A 27,066-nucleotide genomic window follows, 5' to 3' on the forward strand; every position below is an offset into this window, starting at 1 on the left:
CATTTGAATCTTTAAGATTAGGATGGAAGATTTTTGGTGCATTTTATACCAGAGCACCTAAGTATAATTTTCTGAAAGTTTTACTAAGAACCATGGTGATGGACATATGCTGCTTCTTCTATACAGAAATGCTCAATAATTTGATTTCAAAGTGACAGTTTGTCACCTTATACAAGATACTTTGTCTCCACTAGGATGTGTATATTTCTTTTGTTCTGGGTGAAGAATGCAGCACATGCCTGGAATACATCTGTTTTGCATTTCCATTTTAAAGTAAAAATCGTAGACATTTTTTCAGAAATAGTTTTGTCAATGGAAAAATGTCCTCATCTAAGCTTCCTAAACTGACAACAGAAATATGGTGTGACCAATGCCAGAACAGGCTTGCATTTAAATCCTCAACAGTAGCATAAGTCTTAGGTGCATTTTCAGCTTAGTGTCCAAGTGCATATCCCTGAAGGTTCTACTAAGATATGTCAAATGGGACTGAAAATGGTCTTTAATACACAACTACAAAGAGTAGAGATGTTTCATAGTTATAGGCTGACATGAGGTACTACACTTTAGTTACCATTTAGTATGAATATATGACTTCTGTTTAAGGGGACGAAGTACACTGAGACATTACATCAAAAGTAAAAAAAAAATGTTCTATAATTTTCAGAAAAGGAAGATTACGGTTATTAATGCTATGCTTCTGTCCAAACTACTCATAACCAGTGATACATATTTCACAAGAATAAAGTGTTGTGCACATCTTTACTAAATTCATTTAACCTGTGGACTCACCAATTGAGTAATGATCATTTTCTAAGCAAATTGCTACAGAATGTCATATGATTTTAAAGATATGATCATACTGTTAGGGCAACCTGTAGGCATGCAAAGCCATTAGGTTAATCTGTGCCATTCAGTTTACAATAAATGTGCATGTGACATTGTTCTGGCTGAAAAGTCAGAAAATATCAGACTCCTTATTCATGTATTTCATAACATCAGTATTAAATTAGTTTTCAGAAAATGTAATATTTTGTCATTTTAATGTTACAGCAAAACAACCACATCTTGTCCATGTAGGCAGATGTGCATGCATTTGAAATTGTCTGAGGTCCTTATCTTTAGGGTTGTTAGCTCATAATGTACTGTTTTAAGAGCAAGTATCCAGATGTCTTGTCCTGAACTTCAGCAGAGTGTACTGTCCCAACAATAAATAAAAGTATACATTTTTGATGGAAACCCAGACTCTGCAGAAGTTTCTAATCCAGCATGGGTGTGAGCAACAACAGAAGTGTGTCAACACTTAGACCAAATCCTTCATGCGCAAGATAAATGGGAATTATTAAGTAGAACCCTTTCTCCTAGCATTTGAAAGGGTCACTGGGGCAGACAATAGCTGCCATTCTATTTCATTCTGGAAAAGCACGGAAAGCTGGCCATGGTAAAGAGTTTGTCAAAACTCAACTATCTCAAAATGAAAAAAGAAACACTGGCTCAGAGTGGCATGAAACCTGCTGTAAGGGCCTAAAGTGTCCATTCCCTCGGTTTACACTTCAGAGAAACCAATCTTATTCACAGATGTTTGCAATTATTTCTGAATGATTGCAAACAGAGGTCAACAGTGTCCTCAAAAGAGCAGGGATGTTTCCTTGGGTATTTCTTGATATACTTTGCCAGGTGCTACAAAAGATGGTGAGTTTCACAAGAAACTCCAACCCTGTGAATCAACTCACTGAATTAGTAGAAAGGCATGTGGTTGCCACTGAATTGTCACTTAGACCTGACAGAAGGTGAATGAACCTCATTCACACAAGACTTTCTACAGACTTTAAAAATAAAGATCATAATAAGGTTGGGACTGAACATACAATAAAACAAGTAAAATGTTTAAATGCAGCTGACTTGGACACTTTGTTCAAATATATTGTTTAGTCACTGAACCTATACAGGGTGGTATGTGCACTATCATTTGTTTCGAAATAATCACTGTAGTCTCAGGTAGAACAAGCTGTGCCTGTGAATTATAGAACTAACAAATTGATAATGTGTGTGAAGTAAGGGTAGAGAGAATACGTGCAAGTGCATTGCTAGATTTAGGCAACATGTTAAGACTGCCAGGCAACTAAAATTGATATCTAAACACAAGAAGGAATTCAACAAGTAGTAGCATGTGCACAAGAGGACAAAATGAAGTACAACCTAGCAAAAATGGAACTGCACACCAACTTTGGGGTAAATAGGCTTTTTGTAGGGGTTTCTCTAATTTAACCCTTGATATGATTTTAGGTAAACATTTCTCTCACTTCCTAGAATTGTAGGAAAAGATGTATGAGGAAACCTAGCCAGACTCCATTGGTAAAGAGGGAGTAGGAAGTTGTATGCAGATGGCAGGATAAAAGCCATCTCATAGGTAGTTATTAGACATGCAGTATAGGAGGCCATTAACAGTCCAGTCCCGAGTCCCAGTTGTCCCAAAACACTGTCTGCTTAAGAAGCTTGTTCAGGGTCACAAAGTAGGCAAAATGAGGCTGTGGGAATCTCTAGACTACATGAATCGGCTTGTTAGTAGCTTATAGCCTTAAGTTATTTGTGTTAAATGCTATGCATCAGGACAGTGGACCCTTCACTGAGTTAGAGTTGAAAGAAGACTGATCAAATAGACGAGGGTGACACTATACTGATGCATGGAGGACAATTACTCCACTGTAGAGTCCAGTCCAAACGTTTATTGAAGGATGAAGGCTCAGTCCAGCTGCCTCTAATGTAGGTAAATCTGAAGGAGGGATAATAAACTTAAACACTAGTCATCCTAATTTTTATAAAATGCAGTGGGAAGATCCTACACTCAGAGATGTTAGAAAGATTATTCAGAGACTAACAGGGAGGCTGTTGATCCAACCCTTTATATTCTGTATGTATATTTTGAGCTTTCCTAGGACCTCCTGTATCAAGTAGACAAAAAGAGGGACAAACAGCTAAAACAATTTGCTAGTAGCCCAACCATTTAAGCAGCTTGTATCAAAATGCATCACAGTAACATACTAGGTGGTCATTTGGTTATCAAAAAAAAAATCCAGGGAGAGTGTTAGCCAGATTTTATTGGCCATGTGCTTTCTTGGAAATTGTTTTAGTTATCCTTGACCATCAGAGAAAAGTCCCAATCCTAGGCTTTAGGAGTCTGGTTGTCCCACTGCCTGAAATTCCCTTTGAGCAGACAGCCATTGACATAGTTGTACCCCCTAATTAAAGGCGTAAAAGGGCAACAAAGTATTTACTGGTGATAATGGACTACACTAAACATTTCTTAGAAGGTATTCCTATGTGGAGAGTAACTGCTACAGCTGCTGATAATGCTCTAGTACACATTTATTAGAGTAGGAATGCTAAAGGAGATTCTGACCAAATAACACCTTTTATGTCAAATATCACGAACTGCCAGTTTTTATTTTTTATTTTAATGCAATAGCTCCATATTTCCATGTACAATCCCCAAATGAATGGGCTTGTCAAACATGTTAAGTCTTTGAAAGTGATGCTAGAAGAGTTATCAATAAAGATGGGAAAAACTGAGATTCTTAACTGATCTCATTTTGCTATCAATGAAGCACCTCAGCACTATACTGGCTTAATTCATTTTGAACTTATATGGAAGGCAACCTAGATGAATTCTGGGCATAGCCAAAGAGACTTGGGAGGAACAGACATCCTCCTTTAAGAGGTTATTGTCATGCTTCATAGCTGCAAGAAAGAATGGCTGCTGTCTTACCTGTTCTTAGAAAACACAGAACAAGTTCATCTAGCCTAACAATATAGTTAAAATTGAAATGCTACACTGAGAAATTTGCAAACAGAAGACAAAGTTAATATATTTAGGCTAGCTGAGCTAATGTCTTATGCCTATAGCCAAGAATAAATTCCTGGCTATATACAAAGGACATATGAAGTGATTGACAAAATAAGCAATGTAAGTTATGGAATAAAACAGCCAAATGGAGGTAAACCCAAGCAAAAGTATTGTGTTAATATTTTAAAGGCCTGGAAACCATAAGAAACCCTTGTAGCCAATATGACTGTTGCCAAAACTGAAAGTGAGAATTCTGAGCCTGGATTGCCAACTGAGGTTCAGAAGCCCAAACATTAAATGCATACAGATGAAGCACCATAATTCCATCAGAAGAGGGAGGTGTAGGAATTCCATCAGCAAAACAGACAGATATGTTCTGTTTTACCAGATAGGACTAATCTGGTAAAACATATTACAGCCCACATGTGAAAATTTATGGTATTCCTGACACCCAGAGAGCAGCAATAATTATGGAGATAAAATATGACAACTTGTAGTGGCTGAAGAATTGCACAGTGCCTGCAGTAGCTGCCTTATGATGGGTACCCAAATGTAATGTCGGTATAAGACTTTGCAATGATTTTTCACCAGCTAACTTTTCATACTACGATCCAGATTGAATGCCAAGAATAGACAAATTGGTAGAAAGCCTTTTAATGACACCTGATCTTACAAGGAGTTATTTAGACAGTCCCTTAACTTTGTAGTATACAGAAAAAGATACATTTTATAACTCACACAGCCCTTTTCTAACACAAGGTTATATCATTTGTTTACATGGGTCACCAATTATATTCCAGTGAATTGCAGATTTTTCTGACCTCATTGTCACTGTTACAGCACACTTAAATGATGTAATCAACTTCAGTGAAGACTGGGACAGCCATTTATCTAAGGTATAACAGGTGTTAGATGCCTTTATGGCAGGCTGGCTTGACAGCTAACCACTTGAACTGCAAGAAAGATGCAGCTGATGCTAAATACTTGTGATCTGTCAGTGGGAAAGAAATTGTAAACCATAACTGAAAAAGGTAAAAGGAAAACGGTACCAGCCAGCTTCCATTATAGGATGGTATAGCCTCTCTAGGTCTGGCATGTTATTACTGCAAGTTTACACCTAACTTTGCAGAGGTAGCCTATTCTCTGATGGAACTTACTAAAGCTATACCTCCAAAAGATCTACGTGGATTCCTGACCATGAGGAAGCCTTTGTCAATTTAAAGATGGCTCTGTGTTCCTCACCTCTTGATTATACCAGAGTTTTGAGGCCTCTTATTGGACATACTGATGTGTCAGGTCTGTATTAGAACACCGAACTTCCAAAATTTTGAGTGTTCTAATATCAAACCCTATTAATCGAAAATTAAAAATTTCACTGTTCCAAAACACACACACAACACAAGCACACCAAGCAAACAGCAATCCACACACATACACCTAAACTCTTACACCTAACCCTACACTAAACTATACATTCATCACTAACTATCCACTTACCTTAACCCAAACCCTAACCCTAAGGTCCGTCACTATCGCACAATCACCTCACCTGTGCCCTAACCCTAACTCACCTAACCCGCCCTAACCCTCACGTCCACACAATTGCACACTTACCTGAACCAGACCAGTAACTTTCCACCACAGCGCTGAAAATACAGACGCAACAGAAATGGACAACTGAATTCTTTCACTAGGAAAAAATTTGGTTTTCTGTTTCTTCGATATTTTCAGCTTTCGCTGAAAACGGGTCAATATCAGAACTCCCGAAATTTTGAACGTTTGGTGTTCTAATATAGACCCGATGTGTCTATTTGGCCTGGGCACTGTCCTATCACAGGAATATTAACATGAGGAATATCCTGCTTGTTTCCTTACTGTAAGCTCATACCACAAGAGACAAGATGTGCTACAACTGAAAGCATTCAATTAGGGATCTACCTCTCTCAGATACTCTTTTTAGGACCTCTGTACATTAGAGATGGATTATAATACTCTCCAGTGATCGTCACAACATATAAAGAAAAATGCAAAGCTGACCCACTGGGTACTGGCCCTCTAACTTCAAAGTTCTACATCATCCAGGCTCTTTGTATAGTAATGCAGATGGTCTTTCTCATACTTCTAGCCTATCTGCAATGGCTGAGCAACCACACCTCTACTCTGGGGCAGATGTTATATGACATAGCTCACTTCTATAGATGGAGTATACATTAAGTCTGGGCTTGATTTGGTATAGTCAGAGATCCCCAAGATGTTGGAACAGAAAAGGTTAATTCCCTTCAACAGCTAAGCCAGACTGGAACTATAGGTAGAAGACATTATGGCAGGATAGTGCTGCAGTAAGAGAAAGATGTAAAAATCCTCCACTTGGTTGGAAGAAGCAATCATTTCTTTCTGTGGAAAAGAGGCAGAGTCATATCACCGGTAGGTCTAAGAAGATTCTGCCCAGATGCAGGCTGCCAGGAGGCATGATCAGCACTGAGCAGTGCAGATCAGTCCCGTCAATCAGCATCAGTGATCATTTAAGCTTTTGAGATTGTGGCCATGTGAGTGTCGGTACTGGTTAGGAACTGTGCCATGGAGCTATTCGATCACTAAAATGTAACGAAGTGTTACTGAACACAAATAATAAATAGCTATTGTGTGGACATTTTTTTTTTGGTTCTCAACTGTGAAAGGACTGTTAGGTCCGCACCGAATTAAGCAAAAGGTGAGATTTGCAGAGGGCACTAACTTACCTTGCTATAGTTGGGAGTATTTTATCAAATGGATTTCCTCAAAAACTGAACTGTGTAAGAACCCAAGGACACTTCTCAATGTAAGACAGGCTGGAGTATATGAGCATGTCACTGGTGTACAGGTGACTATGTTCTACTGCATATATACCCAGTAGGAGAATGGCCTGTTTGTTGGTGAATGGAAGTTGGCTTCATTCAAAGATTGTTGAAGAAGTGTTAAGAAGACTGGGGTTTGAGGGGTCTGCATCTTAACAGAAACAAATGTTTTATTTTATATATTTATTTTTGGAAACAGAACTATAGCACATGCTGGATGTAGTGGATGTCAATGGTCTGTGTCTAGCAGAATCCAAAGAAAGACATCATGGAGGTTACATCTCTTAAAGATGTCATTTAGTTGAAAGCCTACTTGGATTTACTTAATTATAACAAACTCCTTATAAAATCTAGCAACCTTATTACACCATTTTTGCACAAATATACACAACATGTATAAAGATAAGCAAAGGAAATATTTCATGAGACAAAGCTGTGTTACAGGAATAAGTCTCTCAGGTGCTGGGTGACCGGTCAGGGGGGAGAGAAGATTGAACAAACAATATCAGCCATCTTCCTCATGGGAAAAAAGTGTGGATTCTGCCACTGGGCAACCTGTAGTGGACTGTGGAGGAAAATTCTGTGGCTCAGTGAAGGGAAGGAGGGAGTTCGGACCAGAAGCCTTACATACTTATGGGAGTAGAGTGATTTGTTCCCCTGCCTCAGCAAAAAAGAAAAAAAAATCAATTTCTGGCAACAGTATGATGTTCTCAGCACTGAAAGGAGTGTGTACAGGAGGAGTAGCTGCATTTCAGTGGTGGAGGTGGGGGTAATAAATAAATGAAACTTTAATACATTTTTCCTAATGCGTTTGGGCTTATTCTTATGAAGGGTAAGTTAGTTTTTCACTGCGATACTTCAACTTATAGAGCAGGACATGTGTACACTGATGGTACTTTTTGGTTCTTGGGCTGACTCCTGCTGAGTACTCAGCAGAATAAAAGACATGCTATAACTTAAAGAATACAAAAATTTCACAAATATCTGAACAGCTTTTTTTTTTTTTTTTTTTAACCATATGCACAGACCACAGATCACTTTTAATCACTGCAAGGAATCCTGGCACAACAATATTAAAGCAATGGGGAGTGCTAAAGACAGCTACTATCAAGTGTTAAAGAAAGATATTCACTGCATCAGTATTACTGAGAGACTAAGTTACTCATTCTAGAAAATCCAAAAGAGATCTTATCTGGACACACAATCAGGTACTATTCAGTGCTGGTCAGTTGCACCAACCACAGCATATTAAACAAATGAATGACTAGATGGTCAAATATGCAACCCTGTCACAAGTGTGTGTGTATCTTAAAAGGTTAGACTAAAGTAACTGAGCTAAATATAATACTATATATGCTTACAAGACAATAGTGTTGTATGTCAGAGAGAGCTATGCATAGTCAGGTTCAACCAATGCAGTCCCACCACAAGGTCATTCTGTCATAATGTAAGTATTACATAAAGCTCATTTTGGGGTGTCCATAATGCTTACCCACATTATATGTATTATGGCCTGTTATGGACCAAGATGTGGAAAAATATATGCAAAATCACCAGACTCACAAGAGTAACCTAAAAGCCATGACTTAGGACCACATATGGGTATAATGCTGGTCCATTTCTTGGAAAGTGTTTAGTTCTGATAGTTGTGGATTCAAACTGGATGGAGTGTATATGTTAGCATACCTCTAATTTACGTGCAACCATTGATAAAACCATGTTTGAGTGTACATGGTGTTGTGAAATGCTTGTTAGTGGCGTAGTGTTAAGCACTGCTACCCAACAATATTTGCTCTCCTTTTTCAGTGCTTGGCTGGAACACCTTCTTTGTAAAATCTGTATGTTTTCACTCCACTTGTGTTTATTTTCTTGCTGGTGTCTCCAGTTTTATGTGGATGTGTCCTGCGATGATCTGGGGTTTTATTTTGTGCAAAGTGAATTAAAGGTTTCTACTAATGCATGATATTTTGCTGCCATGAAATATACAAGCTTTATGAAGTGAAATTACTTTTATCATGTATACTCCAAATTCATGTATCGTGTAATGGGCATGGCAAAGATGACTATACAGAGTTTGAAGGAGATATATATATATATATATATATATATATATGTGTGTGTGTGTATATATATATATATATATATATATATATATATATATATTAGATATAAAACTGAAAGTGTGACTCATTTCTGTGTACATACAGAGGTATACCTTCTATGACAATATTTTTTTTCTTTGGTAGAAATACTTTGCAAAAGCTCTGCTTACGTACAGAAGTATACCTACTACGACAATATACTTTCTTTGTTAGAAATACTTTGCAAAGGCTATAATCCATCTTTGGATAACTTTGGTCAGATATGAAAGCATAATCCAAAGTGTAAAAAAAGAAAAAAAAGTAGGCTAAGAAACAGACTTTCAGGCTTTGAAATTCAGGTTATCAGATTTGCAGGGGTGGGAAGCCCCCTGCACCCCCCCACCCCTAAACTTATACAGATTTTATATATATATATATATATATATATATATATATATATATATATATATATATATATATATATATATCACTCATATCCTCTTCAGACAGCTCTACAGTCACCCACACTGTGAATCAAACTTGGGTCACCTGCCTCATTGTTAGGGTTTTATCCCTCTATACCACAAGGCTGGCTGACTGTTCTAGCTAGAGTTTTTAGTGGCATTACTTTCACCATGCCTTTTTTTGACTGCTACCTATTAATTGACAATTCACTTAAGGAAGGTTGCCCCCAAAAATATCGGGATATAATAAGGGACTATGGATGCTGAATGGAAGCATACAGAAAAAGTGCTACAGTTGTGAATGGTTTGCAGGAAATCAATTACTTCTGCAGTCTCTGTGGAAACACAATAATGAAATTAGTCTGTTTAGATAGTGGTACGTTTGGGGTGTTTGGCTTCCAGTAGTGAGGATGCAGGTAGTATGGCCATATCTGCAAAAAGACACACTTGCAATTTGTGTTTCATCTTCTGTAAGATGTGCGCACTTGTGCACCAGCAACCTACCAAAATTCATGCCTGCTATTGTATTTTGTCTGTCTTAGTGCTTTACATTTTTTGTTAGGAACAGTTACTGCTTATGTAGGAAGCAGTAAGGTTACATATGGGGTTCCTATCAGCATTTCAAATGTTGAAAATGCCAAATTTAATTTCATCTAACTGAAATGTTCGAAATGTCAGAAGAGTGAACTGATGGAACATAGATTTCTTTCCCAGGGAAAGAAATCGGTGGGCTGTTATCGGAGTTTGCTATCTCCTCCACTGTGGTGCGGTCTCAGAGTTGGTATATTTAAGTAGGGGGTTGTGGGGGCACAGCCCCCCATGTTGGGGGTGTGGGAGTCAAAGCTCCCCACTTCTGTTAGTGTTTAAAGTATTAAAATTTTTTTTTTGCACGGAACACAGATTTCTTTCCCTGGGAAAGAAATCTATGTTCCGTCAGTTCGCTCTTTTGAGATTTCGAACATTTCAGTTCGATGAAATTCCATTTGGCGTTTTCAGCATTCACTATGCTGATATAGACCCTACATATGTATTATATTGATTATGAATCTGGCCTTATTCTTGGAAAAGCTAATAGCTGGCAAGCTTCTTGAAATGAATAGTGTAGTGAATACTATAAATCACATTAAATTAAATTTACACATACCATTCAAGTGGTGCAGCGGTAGTGTTGTTGCCTCACAACAAGAGGTTCTCCTGTTCGATTCTCTGCTGGAGTGCCTTCTGTGTGGAGTCTGCATGTCCTCCCCGCGGTCGAGTGGCATTCGAAAAACATGCGTGAATGGGCGTGCCTTTGTTGAAGTTTGGGCGTCAGGCTGGCAACTCGGCACCATAAAAATCTACTGCCAATCATTAGCGGATCGGAGTTCCGCTGTGGCGACCCCTAACCGGGAAAAGCCGAAGAGACAGACATTCAAGTGAGTACTATAGTTTGCATGCAGTGTTGTACTTCCCCAGTAACATCTCTGTCATAACTATCAATAGATGCTCTCTCAAAACTCCTTTACAATACATTGCAATTCCCCGTTAAACATTGTTTCACTATTTTCTGTCTTAATTTAAAGGGGCTATATATTGTTATGCTGTTTTACAGTTATAATTAGAAAAATAATCGGTTACCTAATAACCATGTTTTACTCACAAGTGTCCATATATAAAAGATATTTTGACAATTTAGATAAAAGGTAACATGCAGTCCCTCTGATATCTACAATCTAAGAGGAAGCAGGAACAAGACATGCAATATAGCTGTATTAAAGAACATCTTCTACCATGTTTATTTGAAATTCAAAGATAACCTGGAATAATTAGCTTTGTTCTTGTAAGAAGGGTGGACTTCATCCACCTACTGCTATACATCATTGCCAATTTCACAGTTCTTCAGAGTTAATGTACATAGTGGGGGGGTGTCCAGCCATCCTAGTGGTTGATACATGAAGGTAAGTTTTTATCTTTGGAATTTTTTTGCTATATTGCAATTGTGAACTGTCAAGATTAGGCATACTGTCTTTACTTTCCTCATTTTTATGTTATCCTTTATATATATATATATATATATATATATATATATATATATATATATAAATTATATACACACAGACAAATATGAGACCCATATCTTTCAAATGCATGTCAAAATGAGCAATGTTCCACATTTTATGTTTTAAAAATTCCAGATTCCTGTCTGATACACACTGAAAAGGTTCATCATGCATTCTTTGTTACAAATATTCATGACAAATATAGAATCATAGATATTACATCCAAGGATGTTGCCATTGGTACTATGTTAAAGATGTTTGCCTGGCTGCATTCTCAGAACCTCCCAGATGTTTAAAAAACTAGATTTTGAATTATCCTTTGGATAGAGACTTAATTTTTTGGATCTTCTGCTGAAGAAGTTATTAAAAATGTGATGAGAGAGGTAAGCTTATTCAGGGAATCTCTCAGGTTTTTCAGCCCTACTCCTCAAATTTACAGGGGATACTCTGTGCCCTCATCCAGTTTTGGCAATAAGCAAAATGAACCTTCGCAGGAGAATGCTGGTAAGCAGATTTTTAAAAAGCAATGGAAAGAGGGTTCCAAAAAAGAAACTGGGATCCCCCAAAACAAAGGACAGTCAAGGCCTTTGCGCCCCCCCCAACTCAAAGGGGTCCTTATGCCTACTAGAAAATCTGAGTCTGCATTTCTATCTTTGGCATCAGAATGGGTTTAAGGCTAGTTCAGCAAGGATACAAATGGCAGTGGGAAGAAATTCCTCCCTTTCAGGGAATTTAGGGTGGGAGGTTGGCATAATGGTTAAGGTATTTGCCTTACAAACACAGAAGGTACAGTGTTCGAGTCTCACAGGGGATAATTGGCTAGGCTTAAAATGGTCCACAAGTGCAGCTAGCTTAGTATTAATCTATGAACCTATTTCTCCACATCCACCAGATCAAAACCTTTCATTTCTTCCTGTCCAACAACACATGCTGTTTTATGGAGTAATATAACAAAGTTCCTCCTTTCCAGTTGGGAAAAGTAGTTTATTCAAAAATGTTTTTAGTGCCAAAGAAAGAAAATGCCTGGAGTGAGTTTCTAGATCTTTCTTTCCTAAACCAGTTTGTGATCGTGCTGAAGTTCAAAATGCTTTCCTGTCACAACCTGTTATGCCTTCATCCTCATTTGAGTTTTAATAGCAATCTTAGATTTAGAGGATGCATATCACACATCCCTATTAATCCTGATTTCAGGTGTTTAAGGTTGTGTCGATCTAGATCACACTATTAGTTCTCTGCCTTACCCTTTGGTCTATCTACTGTTCCAAGTATCTAGCTCCTGTCATAGCCCACTGCAAGCTACAGGGTAGCCACATATTTCCATATTTAGATTAGGGTTGCCACCTTTTCAAATGGCCAAAGTGGGACATTTTCAGTACAAACATCAGACACATACCCACGGTCAGTACAAAGAATAGAACTTAACTTTTTTGCCTAAATACAAGCTTATTCTTGTAGCATTTTAGTTGCTTATTCTGTTTCTTATAACATTTAGGTATTTTAAATGCACAATAACTGTTTTATGCAACTATTACACAAAATATAGGAAATAATTATGTCCTACAATCTCAGGACATTTGCCATTTTTAATATTTTTTGTCAGGACACAACTGCCCAAAAAGGGACTGTCCCTCGCAAGGTGGGACAGGTGGTAACCCTAATTTAGATGACTTGTTCATCTTTGCAGAGTCTTTTTCAAAGTGTCAGGAATCTCTCACTTGGGTGAGAAAACTCTTACATAAACTGGGATTGCAAGAGAACATTCAAAAGTCTTTTTTGAATCCTTCACAAAGAATTATGTTCCTGGGGTGCCTACAAAAGCTGATCCTTCCCCCCATCCCCCTTGTTTTGGGCGTGTTTTTATGCTAGGGTGTGGCTGTGTGCTTTTGCTTTTCCTAGCATTGTCCTTTCAGAGTTTAGCCTCCCTATCTTGGTTAGTATGAAAGTTCCAAAGGGCTTGGTGCCTAAACCTGGTTTTTAGTCAGTACAGCTCAAGCTGTTTAATAGTTTGGGTATGTGGAAGGTGCCCTGAAGCTTTGGAAGCTGGCCGGCTATTACATCCTTAGCAGGATATTTCCCGTATAGCTTAGGCTATTGCAGTAGTGATCATTCAAACACCTATTGTTATGGTAAGTTTATTACATAACCATACTTTTACAATGTTGAGCTACTCAGAGTTCCAGCCAGAGCTGAACTGCTGGCATTGGGATAATAATTTACTACTGATCTATTTATTCTATTTTACTATTTATTTACTGTTTGATAACTTCATAGGTGAACTGGTCAAAGGTCCCATTTTAGCCACAACCTAAGAATACAGATAACAGAGATAGAATAAGAAGTACATTCATAGGCAAAACGGATGGTTGTGCACTTAAAGTGAAAACACTAATTTTAGTGGTACATTTTATATAGGCAGTTACAAGGTTTAGGAAGCACTCTAGTACATTTAACAACCTTAAACATTAACATATAGATTTACTGGAATATTTAATTTATATACAGTGTATTTAGTTGTCTTAAGTCATACACACCATAATGCAACTAACCGCTTGCTAGGTGTTGAGTGGTAACAGTATGCTTAAAGTTGTTAAAGCGTGTGCACACCACTTCATTGAGGAGATGTTCAGATAATGCTTTTGTTTTAAACAGAGTGTTTCATGGCTTATTTCAGAAGAAAGTTTGCTCATTATTGCTGGGCCTAGGCAGAAGAATGCATTTTCACCTATGAATGTTTTAAAGGGAGGTCTGCTTAAGGTAGCTGGTGGTAAGTCTACATGAAACAGTGACATACAGGTTCATAGGTCTAAACAATTACCAGGTAGTACATTCATCTTGCGTACCTCTTAGAGAATGAATCTAGTCTCTAATGAGAAGTTTCTTTTTTCCAAGCTCTGCAATAACATCCTTGGAGTATTTTATGTATCAATGTAGGAAGATTGGCCTTTCAGTACCTTTGAGACATTTTAGATTTTCTAGGAGATAACAGTGCTGTAAGATATTAAAAGAGCAAGGAAGTGGTGAACTAAGTCATTCATCACTTATTGGCATCTCTATCAGTTGTACCAAAAACACCAAGTCTACTTAAACATACCAAGTGTAAATATGACTTAAGAGAGAGAGAATTGTTTAGAATAGCCTTTTCAAATGGATTAATTAAGCATTACAACTAGGAGTCTGCTACACGCAGATCACTACTGCAAGAATCAACCACACAACAAATCTGATACCTAGGACCAGTGAATGCAAACTATACCTAGGAAAAGTCAAAATAGTGCTTACTCTGTTAAAGCCTGTCAAAGCTTTGACAAGATACTCTAAAATAGAAAGATTATTCTAAAAATGCAGCCTCCCAGATGTTGGAGAGTTTAACTTCCATGAAACAATGCAACCACTTTTGCATCTATCCATATAAGCTAATTATTTACATATCACAGAACAAGGCTGATTAATTCATGGACCATTAAAGACTTGAAAGCATCTACCCCAAGACAGGTCCAAGGAAAATTGTTGGGGTTGCCCATCCAGTTATCTAGGTTTGTCTTAAAGATAATGATGATTTCACTCTGTTAATATGAATAGTACTTTATACTGGAAACAAGGGGGCATTTATTATGCGAGTATATCCCATTTATGTATTGGTAAAAGATTTATATTCTTAGCTTAGGGGGTTATGGCACTGCTAGTTCTGTGAAGGAAGGTGTAGGAGATCAAGGAAGGCAGGATCCTTCATTGTCCTAAATGTGAAACAGATAATCACAGAGGAGTCTATAAGACAGCTGGTATAGGGATAGGGAATCTAGCCTGTCTTGGTAGCTAAGGGGTTTCAGACTTGGGATCATTTAAGTTAGGAACTCCTGGAGTCTTTCAAGCTTAGACAAAGTCATGCCAAAGAGCATTGTACTCAACCACTTGCCTGATGAGGGATAAAAAGAGAGGGATAACTTCTAGATGAGATATCTTTAGATATCAGTTGGACCACACAGGATTTCTGACTACTGTTGTGATGTGGCGATCAAAGGACAGGTATTGTCAATACAGGTACCAATATCTATGATGACAATCAATCTGGAGATGGGTCATATCTATGCTGCAAGTCCTAGAAAAGTTTTCCAAATTTAACAATACTGCATTTACTTTAAGCCTATTTTGCTTTACTCCAGTTATCTGAAAGGTCTAAACCAAAATGTGCTAGAACTTTGTTTTAAGCAAGAAACATCTTTATTAAATAATCATGCATGACATAGGCAATCATACATTTATATAAATGAAAACAAACCATATTGACAATTTTAGTTGTAAACATTGTACATCACTTATAATCTATCAGTCACTGTCAAACATTACATAGTTCATTCAAATTTTGCCTTTTTTAAACCTTGCTCCTCCTCTGCATGTGTATTTCCCATAATTCCTATTTTTCCTATGTAATTTGCTCCTACCCTTTTTTAAAGATCTCGATTCCAGTTGTTTTATCTCTGTTACTATATTAATTTCTAGTAAAGTTGGTTTAGACTTTCTATTTTGCAGTAATTGCTTTTTAGGCAGCCACTATAGACTTAGCAAGGCTTTACTATGTCTAGGCAATTCTGATTCTGTATCACAGTTCAAAAAAATAAATTCTCTTAGTTACACAAATTTGCTCTCTCAGTATCTCTGACAGAGCAGTCTGCAGGGAATCTTTAAAGTCTGCCAGCTCATCACACTCCCAGAAAATATGTTCCCAGTTACCTCTTACTTCCCCATCACACCTCCAACATTTACTGTCTGAGGAAAAATTCTTCCGAGTCTACTTGGGGTATAAAACTACCCATGTAAACACTTCCAAGCAAAGATCTTAAATCATCTAGACTTTGCTGCCTATTTGGGAGACATACAAATATCCACTCATTGTTCCTTTCTGAATTGCTTATCCAATCTCTCATCCCAACCCTTTCTAACCTCCTCTGACTGATTCTTATAGTTGTCATGCAATATTTTATAGCTCTATTAATTATTCATTTTTTAACAGCAGTTTCTGTTCTAGATTCTATTAAAAACTCTACCGATGTTGGTATTTCACTTAGGATCCTCCTATTTCTTTTTCTTTGCCTATACTCGGATATCAGTCCTTGATAGGGAAGGCAAACTGTATCCTGCAGTCCAAATAAATTCTTGGCATCTTCCCATGCTATTACCTTTCCCTCTCTAATTATTTGCTCTCAATACCTTGGTTCTTTTATCAGTTTTCTCCAATTCCAGCCCCCTCATGCTCATTGTCTGCATCCCTAATTGCAGTCATCCTTATCGGCAGAATCTCCTTTCTCCAGTCCTAGGTTGTCTTAGTTCTTCGAATACTTTCTGCTACTTTATGAATATAATATTCCGAGTTGTTATTGTTATGGTAGTGCTAGAACTTGAGGGAATTATTACATTTAGCCAGCCATACATCTAGATTATTGGTCTGAGGGTCAGAGCATTAGTTGCTGTACAGAAGGGGTCCCAGCAAATTGCCTCAAGGGACACCACTGGTTACCTTTTTACACTCATGTTTATTATACAACTGTCCAGTGAAGGGATGCTTAAAGTTATTCATAATTGTTTATTTATACAGGAGGAACACTTTTGATGGTGTGTATCACAATGCAAAGACTGCATAACAAACAAGAGCCGTTTTCCCCATTCCTGCCTCCATATCCTATGCATCACTGCTTAGATGGTGGCATTAGTCACAGAAAAGTTTTGGGTCCAGAAGGATGGGAAATGCAAATCCTAAGGATATAAAAATGAAGATGCTGATGTAAACTAATACAAGGGACAAATGAGGCCCAGGACAATACAAAGAAAAAATCACACCTTATGTAGCTGTAGTATTATATGTAGAACCACTGTATAGTTTATACAGAACTTTATATGAAATATGAAGACATTTTGAAGCATGCTAATTTGTACAGTAGTAACTGTCCAGATGAATGTGGTCATGTACACAGTCCTGGGCTAATGACTTTATTCATTTCAAGTAAGTTTCCAGAGGCAATACATTTGACAACCTATATTAAGATCTTTGTGTGCCGAGGATGGTTTTGTACATCAACTGCATGAAGAGGTGAAGGTGGCATCCCAAAGCAGCCATTACTTGACCAAATGAGGGCACCCAGGCATCTTCATTCAGCTGTGCACTCCATTTACAAACAAAACCTACCCATGCTCCCCCAAATGCAGCAAACAATGTGATAAAAAAGTTCCAAAACACTCTTCTTACCAGCGTGGTGAAGGGGCAGACTTGGATATAGGCACTGTTGTATACTCCATAAAACCTGGAAAAAAAAACAGTACAACAGCAATCTGAAGCACTTAAAACAGTTCTTCCATCAGCACAAAACTGAGAACACAAATCTTCTGCACACTTGCTGCTCTGTAAAAATATATTTATGTACTTTTACTAACCCCCTTTACAAAGCTTCTAGACACCTATGAGGAAAAACTAAATGCAATGGGGAAAAAACATATAGCACACTTGAAATCTGTGCCGACTATAATTCAGAAAACCAAGTGCCAGTGACACAGAAGTATGAAAAGACAAACCAACTGCTCAAGATTACTGACATTTTGTGCTTCATAGTGAAGACTTGCCTCTCTTCACCAGTGCATACTGTGGAAAACCTCTGGTTGCAGTGGAACTCTAGGCATTGTAGTTAAAACACCCATATCTGCATTAAAGAAACTAAGCTACATTATTAAATACTTCTTAAAATTAAACCAACAACACTACATAAAACACCATCTACAGTCAAACAGGCTGCCTTATTTTCATTGACATTTTTCCTCTCATGCATGTATTTTAGACCTGCTGACTTCTGTTTTTACTGTATTAAGCTTTCACATTTTTGTAGCTAGAAATGGTACTCATATTCCTGATATTCTCTGAATTTCATCAGTGTTGGATGCCTTGGATTTTTCTTTGAGCTTCAGCATTAAGCTGCTGGCAAGAGTATTCATGTTCATTAAGACAGCCATGTCATGTCAAAGGATGTAGAAACTGGATTAACAACTTGCTATGTGGACAGCAACCCCAAACTCCAGCTTGCACATCTCAGTGTGGGCAGCTTGTCAAACAACATTTTTAGGAACACTGCTAGCAATCTTCTTGAACCAGTAGGTGTCCATTGAACATAGGGTTTAATGTCCTGCACAGTGCAGCAAGCTATGTGATAGTGCACCAGAGCAGATAGCCTAGTACCTACTTATGAACCTAAATGGAGTCAAATAGAGATCAAGGCGATGATCAATTCCTTTCACAGCATATGTAATGCCAATTTTGATTAGTACAGAAAGGACAATGCTAGTACTTGTACTAAATTCACATCTAAACAGCCTTATAAATTCAGTGCTGCCTACAAAAACAGTATTCATGTTGAGCAGGCAGCAAAGCATCATATATTAGTTCATTAGCAGATAGCCACTGGAGGTCATCATTTATGCCTCACCATCTTTTTCCCAAAGCTTTTTTATTGAAATTTTAACATCATAGCAGGAAACAGCAGTATTTAAAATATTTCAGTATATATCAGTATTTAATATATCAGTATTTAAACTGATCATGTGATGTGCCATGTCAGAATGTTTTGTAGATCATCTGATGCCTCAAGATTAAAGGAGTCGCCTAGAGACCTTTCCATGAATCATGGTACAAGCTTCACAGGAAACAAAGGTTCATAAATTATCTAGCTATTGGTCACTCAAGCTATTTTCAAGTTTCTGACAAGGGTAATCCTTTCTGAAAATTACACCAATGGTCAGGGATTTCATTTCACTCAAGTACCTTAGTTCTGTGGTGCAGATGGCATTTTATTTATTTATTCATTAATTCTTAAGTTACATGGACCTTCAATACTACCATTTTAGTCCCTTTAAATTTTATGGGGCCTATTTATTTGGTGTGACAACATAGGATTTCAGACCAAAAACAGAAGAGTGTACGGAATAAATGACTTGTCAGCTGGAGCAAAAGGTTAAGGCTGAGAGCTGTAGTTCTTATGGTACAGAGTTTGATTCCCTCAGCTCTCATTTGCCTGCTGTGTTACCTTGAGCAAGTCACTTAAAGCCAGTGTTCCTGGTTCACCCCTGAAAAGGGACTTTGTGTCTAGTGGGCCTACCTGGTTAACAAATGGATATTAGGAGGACTTATTTTAGATATGTGGGTCTGGAGCTTGGACCTTTGGCTCTATTAGTTCAGTTGTTGATCCAAGTAGTAGATGTTAAGAATTGTTATCACCTATAAATGTTTTTTCTGTACTCTGAATATGTACATCCTGCTTAACAGAAACCACTGATTACCTCATTTTACCCACAGGCTCCATTTTTTTTTTTTTTTTTTTTTTTTAAATCCAATGCTGTCCAGTCCTAGTAACCTCTGCACTTTTTTACCCTACTGCACTAAAATATAGCACCTTAGCTTAAAGGTTTAGGATATAATGTAAATTTAATGCTGATGCAAAAATATTTTCACCCCTAGAGCTTCAACATTTTAGGAGACCAGGGTTTTCAAAAGCAACATTGAAAAAGGAATCCAAGAAGGTGGTTTCATTGTTATGAAAGCACACAACACTCCCACTGTATTACATCAGCCCCTTCTGTAGCAGAACATTCTAAATGACTATTAACTTTTTTTCAGTCAAGCAACAAGCACACACAATAAAAGGCAAAACCAGCTTTAGTACACAAAGAATATAATCAATTGAATTCCCGCCCAACTTACCCAGGTCAAGAATATGCAGATCATTTAGGTATATAGAAGATCGCTTTCCTCCAAAGAGCACCATTTTGTTTCTGAGCAAAGTAGCAGAGTGCCTATGGCAAAGAAAGAGTTTATGCTTATGTCAAGTTCTGCAAATGAAAGATGCATGCGCGCACACATTTGTGATGAAAGGCCAGAAACAGATTTTTATAAGATAAATGTTTAGTTCAGTAAGTTGTATAATTTTTATATGATTATAGTGTTGTTTTGATTCTATCATAAGGTGTTTAAATCCACCTCATTATTAAAGCACTCTCAGTCATAACATGGAAAGGAAGATCATAGGTTCTTCACCGACGCCCATAAAGAACAAATTGCACATCTTGTCTGTGTATTAGATGGCACCCTAACTATATACATCTAGCACACAGACAGAATTACGTAGGCAGTAACTTATTGCCCATCATGCTACACACTACATCTGACACAATACTACCAGGCTCCAGTGCCATCCCACCAAATAATCAAAATTAGACAGACCCCAATAAAACATAGTTCATTCTATCATCCCCCAAAACAATGGTTTTATATTTTCTAATAATCTGCTAAGACCGATCAGTCACCAAAAAAAGAAGAAAACCAAATGCACCAACAGGGAGAATACATACTCCTTTAATGGACTTCCAAGTAATAAAACCACAAGGCTAAAACAGGTTAAGCGCTTTCGTTCGGAATCTTCCAAACTTCATCAGAACAATGTATTCTCATTGCACAATTCCTTTTATACAAGTATCAGCCAATCAAAAAAAACCCCTTAAACGCTCATTTCCTGTGATCAATTAAAAAAGACAATCAGTTAAAAACATACTTTACATAAAAACATTTACCCTATGAACTTTTCGTATTATTCTTTTTGCTAACGTATGTAAATGTTAAAATGTATAATAAAAACTGTAATAATGTCCTCAAATGAGTTCAAACACAAACAGTACACTTGTATTACTTTCAAATACAAAACATACAGATCAACGTTTTATATCTGTAATTCCTTAGTACTTAAATTGATAACACACTTTTTATCTAATATAATCACAACAGTGCCCACTATAACTTGGCTGCCCTAATCTTAGCACTGTTAATACTAACAGTTTCATTCAAACCTGGGTATTTTGCAGGATCCAGTTTTATTTGCCAGAATAACTCTTTCTATTCCAGTCTGGCTTCCCACCGACCCCCCCCCCCCCAGGGTCTTGTGCAAATTGATTCTAAAACAAAAAATATAAATCTACTTTTACAACCTTCTTTATGATGTCTAAACAATGTATTGGTGTCCTTCCCATGAGACGCATCATAAACCCACTTCCTTATTGTCCTTCCAGTTTTCCCTACATAAAAACTTGGACATGCCTCACATATAACAAAGTAAACCACCCCTCTGCTGTTGCAGTTGAAATAACCCTTTGATTTCAAGTGAACATCCCTAGCTTCCAAAAAATCTCTTCCCTATCTGCCATAAAGCTACATTGATTACAAAAAAACACATTTGTAAGTTCTGACTTGTTTAATCCTATTAAATTGTTTTCTCCCAGTTGTGTCTCTTTCAAACAGCTCCTTCAAGTTCATATCCCTTCTCCTACATCGGGGTCTCAGTAATTATCTTATTAATTTCTGGGTTAACTGTTAAAACACCCCAGTAGTTTTAAATTATGTTTTCCACTTCCTGTGAAGATGGAGAAAATGTGTGTATAAAGGCTAAATTATAGGTTTCACCTACCGCAATCCTAATAGTTTCCTCAGTACACCCTTTACCAAACAAAGAACTGTATTTCTGTTCTCTTCCCATGCTTACCTCCTGAATCAATCCATCAATCAGGGTGATGGGATAACCCCTCTCTTCAAATAATTCCTTTATGGACTTAGTTTCCTCAACAAAAGATTTACGTTCACTACACATCCTCGAAGCCCTGATTAACTGACCCTTTACAATTCCTTTCTTTTGGAAATATGTTCAGTATTAAAATGTAAGTATGAGTTCAAGAATGTTATCTTTTTGAAATGTCTTAGAATGAAACCTGTTTTCAGTAGGGTCCTTGTATATAGTAACATCTAGATAATTGATCCTCTCCTTAGAAATTGTATAAGTAAACCTCAGAAAACTAGTGGTTTCATCTATATAAACCAGAAATTATTTTAGTTTTTCCTCAGGACCATTCCAAAAAAGACAAATATCATCCAAAAACCTAGTGTAATGCACTATGTTAGCAAACCAATCAGAAGGGAATATGTAGTTCTTTTCCCAGTAGTATAAGACTACGTTTGCATGGGGGGGGGGCATAAGTGGCCCACATTGATACTCCTTGTACCTTTTTGTAGTATTTCCCGTTAAAAAACATAAAATTGTTCTTAAGAATGGTTTCCATAAATTCCATGATGAGATTTACCTGCTCATTCCTTAAATATTCGCACTGTCAGAATTTGCTGGAACCATTCCTATCCCACATTGTATCACATACTGGAAAATAAAACATTAATAGCTACAAATAATAATTCTTGAAAAATTTTCTGTATGTATGCTTGGAGCTTTTCTCCTTAGGCCTCCGCTGAAAATGGACAAGCATCCAGTTGGACTATCCCGGTCAACAAATGTAAAATAAATAAAATAAACTTATCCATAGTTATTTTTTTAAGAAAGTTCCAGGAATATTTAGAAATGTGCTTTAAAGGAGAAACAAATTTCTACAACCAATAATCAATATATATAGTCAAAGGTTCAGTTTTTGAACCAGCTCCTGCAACAATATTTATTTGCAGTTTGATTACCGGGGAAGTCCACTGGGCCAAATTGACCCATTTTCAGTGGAGGCCCGGGGAGAAAAGCTCCAAGATGCATTATACAATTTAGATACAACTGATAGTTAATATTAAAGATATGTAGAATAGTTACTCATAAATGCATTCAATATCATGCATAGTTAAATTCATTAAGCTTGCAGGTAGGGATCATTCAGTTTCATTTGAGGAAAACAGATGTGTTAGGTGTGGAAACAGTTTACATATAAACCTTTTAAGAAAATGTAAATACACTTTACATACACACATCAACAGCAGAATGCTATTTACAAGGTTGGGCTGTGTGAGGGTAGCTATAGAAATTGTTGAGAGCTTAGAGAGAAGCTATAGAAATTGTTGAGAGCTTAGATAGGCTCATAGGAAGATAACTATGATAGTTGTAGAGCTTGGGAACCAAAGAGAGAACCCTCTTGGATTAGGTTGGGTGAAGGCAGGTACATTACCTAGGTAACTATGAACTAAGTACAATACAACAGGACAAAATGGGGGCTTGGCAATATTTTTATGAATTTTAGGTATTCCAAACACTGTAGGGATATGTGGACTTTGCACTAGCAAAAAATCTAATAAAGTTTTATCAGTAGTACCCTGAAACAAATGGTCTCCAATGAAAAAAAATCAATTTTAGAATAAGCTATTGTAATTACATTTTAGATATAATACTGTATTTAAGCTCATCAGACATGTAGGTATCAATCGATAGTATCCATAATTACTACCCCACCTCCCCGTGGTCAGGTTTCATAACATGACAACCTTTCTGTTGCAGTGCATGAACCAATTCCCTCTCTTCCTGTAAAATTGCGATCCTTCACTATAAATGGTTTAATCATTATGATGTCACATTCTACTATCTCCTCAAATAGTTTAAAAGCAAGATGAAGGGGTGGGTTAACAACACTTTCTCCTTAACTCATTATAATACTTTCTACCTTTTAGACAATAATTCCAGTTTAATTTGCGTAAAAACAGTTTCAAGTCAATCAAGGTGTCAACCAATCTTAAAGGCCTAGCTGTCCAAATTGAAAGCCTTTTATAAATAACTCAAAGTGGGTTTTGTTAATTTTCAAATCCATATAATTGAAAATGCTAAAATTACCTAGCCTATTTTGAATCCGAGAATGAGAAATTGTAATGGCTCATCCACCACAATGGTCTCTATTCCTAGTTCCACTGGTAATCCCTGTGAAAATTCAACAGTTGATAATTCCTTCCTCATACTCTTCCCCTTCCTCCCCCTCCTCTTGGGTATTGATTGCTGTAACCTCTGGTGTTGCCATAATTGTTTGGCCCCTGTTTTTGTGCTAAACATTCACTTCTTCTTAGAGGGGAAACTATAAAGGGGAAACGGGAACCTGTAAGTCATTAACTTCTTCCTCATTTAATCCAGGGTTTGTAACCATTTTGCTAATTTCAACCCCATTAACAGGTGCACCCCTAAGTGGCAGGTATGCTCTCCCTTCTATCATATTCTTTTGCATTTTCTTCAATTTTTTTTGTTAAGAACATTATTACAGTGTGTATCAACATCATTAAATACATTCATGCACTTTGTTTTTTCAACATTGAACATTAAATCTGATACAATTACCTTGTTTAAAACATTAATGTCATTAAGTATTTTCTCTCTCTTCAATTCATAGTTTCATACCACTAGTTTCATCATCTCAACTCTAAAAGTATTAAATAATTCCACAAGTTCTTTGTGGAAAACACTGAAGTTCAACATTATTAGGATATTTGACAAAATGGTGCCATTTCGGGACCCTTCTGACTAAAATACATTTGTTTAATCACTTTCCATCGACGTATTCCCGTAGTACCAATAAATTGTTTTTAAAAAGTTTTTAACATGTCCAAAAAAGTCTCGCTGGTAGGTAAATCATCTTCAACAAAGTTGAATTTCTTACCAGTCCATGCTTAAAAGTTAAAACTCTCAGTACTTGTACCTGTATTCACGCCATTGCTAAGACCCAGAAAATTAGCAATTTCATTACTTCTCTGGTGAAAATGAGCATCTGCCAAAATAGCTGCTTGTGACAACTTCTCCACTCCTCCCACTGATCCTCTTCTCTGCATACTCATCGATTGGCTAGATGCTAGCCCAAAGAATTGTTGCTGATTTCCAGGTAACTCCGAAGCACCGGAACTCAAAATAGCAATTTGCGTGGCCGCTATTTGAGTTAAGTCAGTGATGTAACTCTCCCTGTTGGTGCCTTTGGTTTTCTTCCTTTTTCTAATAACTACATCTGTGCAATACCTGCCATTCCAATTTGCTGTGAAGTAAACCAAACTTATTACCCAAGTTCAAGTTTAAGTGACTCTTGGCTAAGCACCATTACAATAATTAAACATAAAACTAATAAAGTACAAAATCCGGTCAAAGTTTTTTTTTTTTTTTTGAGAGCAATCAATCAACCAAGTACCAGTAACATCCTATGCAATTCAGGCAGGAGATTTCAAAGACAAGGCCCCTGGTGAGCAAAGGAATGTTTTCCAGAGGACTCAAGCTAAACATTAGGAGCCTCCAACAATCCACACCCAAAGGAGGCGAGAGAGTGCAGGCAGGACACTGCCACCTAAGATGCTCTTTAAGGTAAAGGTGACCCAAACTGTACAGAGCAAGGCAGGCTAGAATAAGGACCTTGTACATAATATGCAAGACTAATTAAATTGCCAATGACTCCAGAGCTAGCAGTCTCCAGTAGTGCTATCCACCAATTTGTTTCTGTGACAGGGATACAATGTAGGCCTAGCCCCCCTTCAGAGGTGTCCACAGTCTTAGCATTCCACCTACTCAGGCCTGTGTGAAGGCCTTGTGGATAAGTCTGATTTTCGCAAGGGAAATATGGCATTCAAATACTGTGTATTGTGCTTCTCAGAAAAAAGTCAAACCAGTTAACAGTCAAATGCTGGGATGCTTGCTCAAGGGAGCTGATTGCCACTGTACTAACTACTTCAATCTCATGAGTCAAATTCAAGTCACAAAATAAAGATGAGGCTGAAAGGACGGGGCATCCAAGTGACAGTTGCCCTTCTCCCTTTGTAGGAAAACATGCTTGGTTGTTTGGTTTTGGACTATATGACCTATAGGAGGCAGTGTTACACAAATGTCAGTAGGCTGGACACCGTGAAACAGCGTACTAGTAGTTGACCTTGAATTACGTCAGGCAATTAGAGGAAGAAATCCTAAAGACAGGGGTTGCCAAGTCCATGAGTGCACACAGATGTCTGTTTACCATGCTTTGTACAAAATCAACATTCAGTCTGATCAAGCTCAATGAAACCAAGTAGTTAATCTTGGGCCATTAGGCTGATGGTTAGAGAATCCCAGTCTCAGTGAAAATTCAAGACTCTCTACCTGCAGCTTGTGGATAGCACCCATGCAAGAGGATTGTGGGCAACAGCACATGAAACAAAAATATGGAAAAAAAAAATCAAGATTCTCAACTACTATATCAAAGGATCTCTGTATGAGTGATTTGGTGCAAATCCACTTTAACTGTTTTGTGAAATATAGTACTACTAGGATATTCAGCTTGGGCTCCCATTGCAGATGTCAGGTTCCGTTTTTATTTGGCATTTGTTTACCAGAAAGTCTGGCTGGGATGATCTCATTTTCAGCAGAGTCCTAGGGAGAAAAGCTCCAGATTGACATAATATGGTTAAAAGTTAAGCTTATTAAAAAGCAATACAGAAGAATGACATATGAACCAAGTAAAAATTCTGCTTCATTTCATACAATGTGAACCTATACATACATTGTACAAATCTGGATAACTATAACAAGATGAAAAAGAATGTTGTCAATAGATAAGAGTATTCAAAAGCTGCAGTTCATAGAAATGACATTAAACACATACAATGAGTACACTCTTCGGAACAGAGATGACTACATAATAGAAGCCTAGGCAAAAACATTTTTATTTGTCTAAGAAATAGATTTTTCTAATTCCTTCTCTCTGAAAGCATCTCTGGATTGCTAGCAGTTCTTCTCTGAGAACCACAACAATAGCTTGCCCATGTAATATTGAAGGCATATCTGAACATACATGATCCCTGTTAGCAGATGGAGCAGATGATTAAGGTGCTGTTAACAACTGCTTCTGGTGGTCTAGGGTTTCATTCCCTTGGTCTCCAGTACCTATTGTGTTTCTCTGAGCAAGTCACTTAACAGACAGCGCTCCTAGGCAGAGACTGAAAAAAGGCCCATAGAGATCAGTGCTCTACCCCAGTTAACAACT

At 37.4% G+C, this 27,066-nt stretch overlaps 1 protein-coding gene across 1 annotated transcript in view; it reads right to left on the reverse strand.

Moving 5' to 3' along the window:
• LOC122803797 (acyl-CoA-binding domain-containing protein 6-like) overlaps positions 1-27,066 on the reverse strand; it is a 291,434-nt gene that overhangs the window by 197,229 nt on the left and 67,139 nt on the right. The window contains exons 4-5 of the mRNA XM_044073482.1: positions 19,994-20,085; positions 17,498-17,552 (exon numbers count right to left, since the gene is read on the reverse strand). Of these exons, the coding sequence (XP_043929417.1) occupies positions 17,498-17,552; positions 19,994-20,085 (147 nt within the window). The remainder of the gene's footprint in view (positions 1-17,497; positions 17,553-19,993; positions 20,086-27,066) is intronic.

Source organism: Protopterus annectens, chromosome 6.part0, assembly GCF_019279795.1.
Source record: "Protopterus annectens isolate FY-2018-M chromosome 6.part0, PAN1.0, whole genome shotgun sequence".
Classification (NCBI taxonomy): Eukaryota; Metazoa; Chordata; order Ceratodontiformes; family Protopteridae; genus Protopterus; species Protopterus annectens.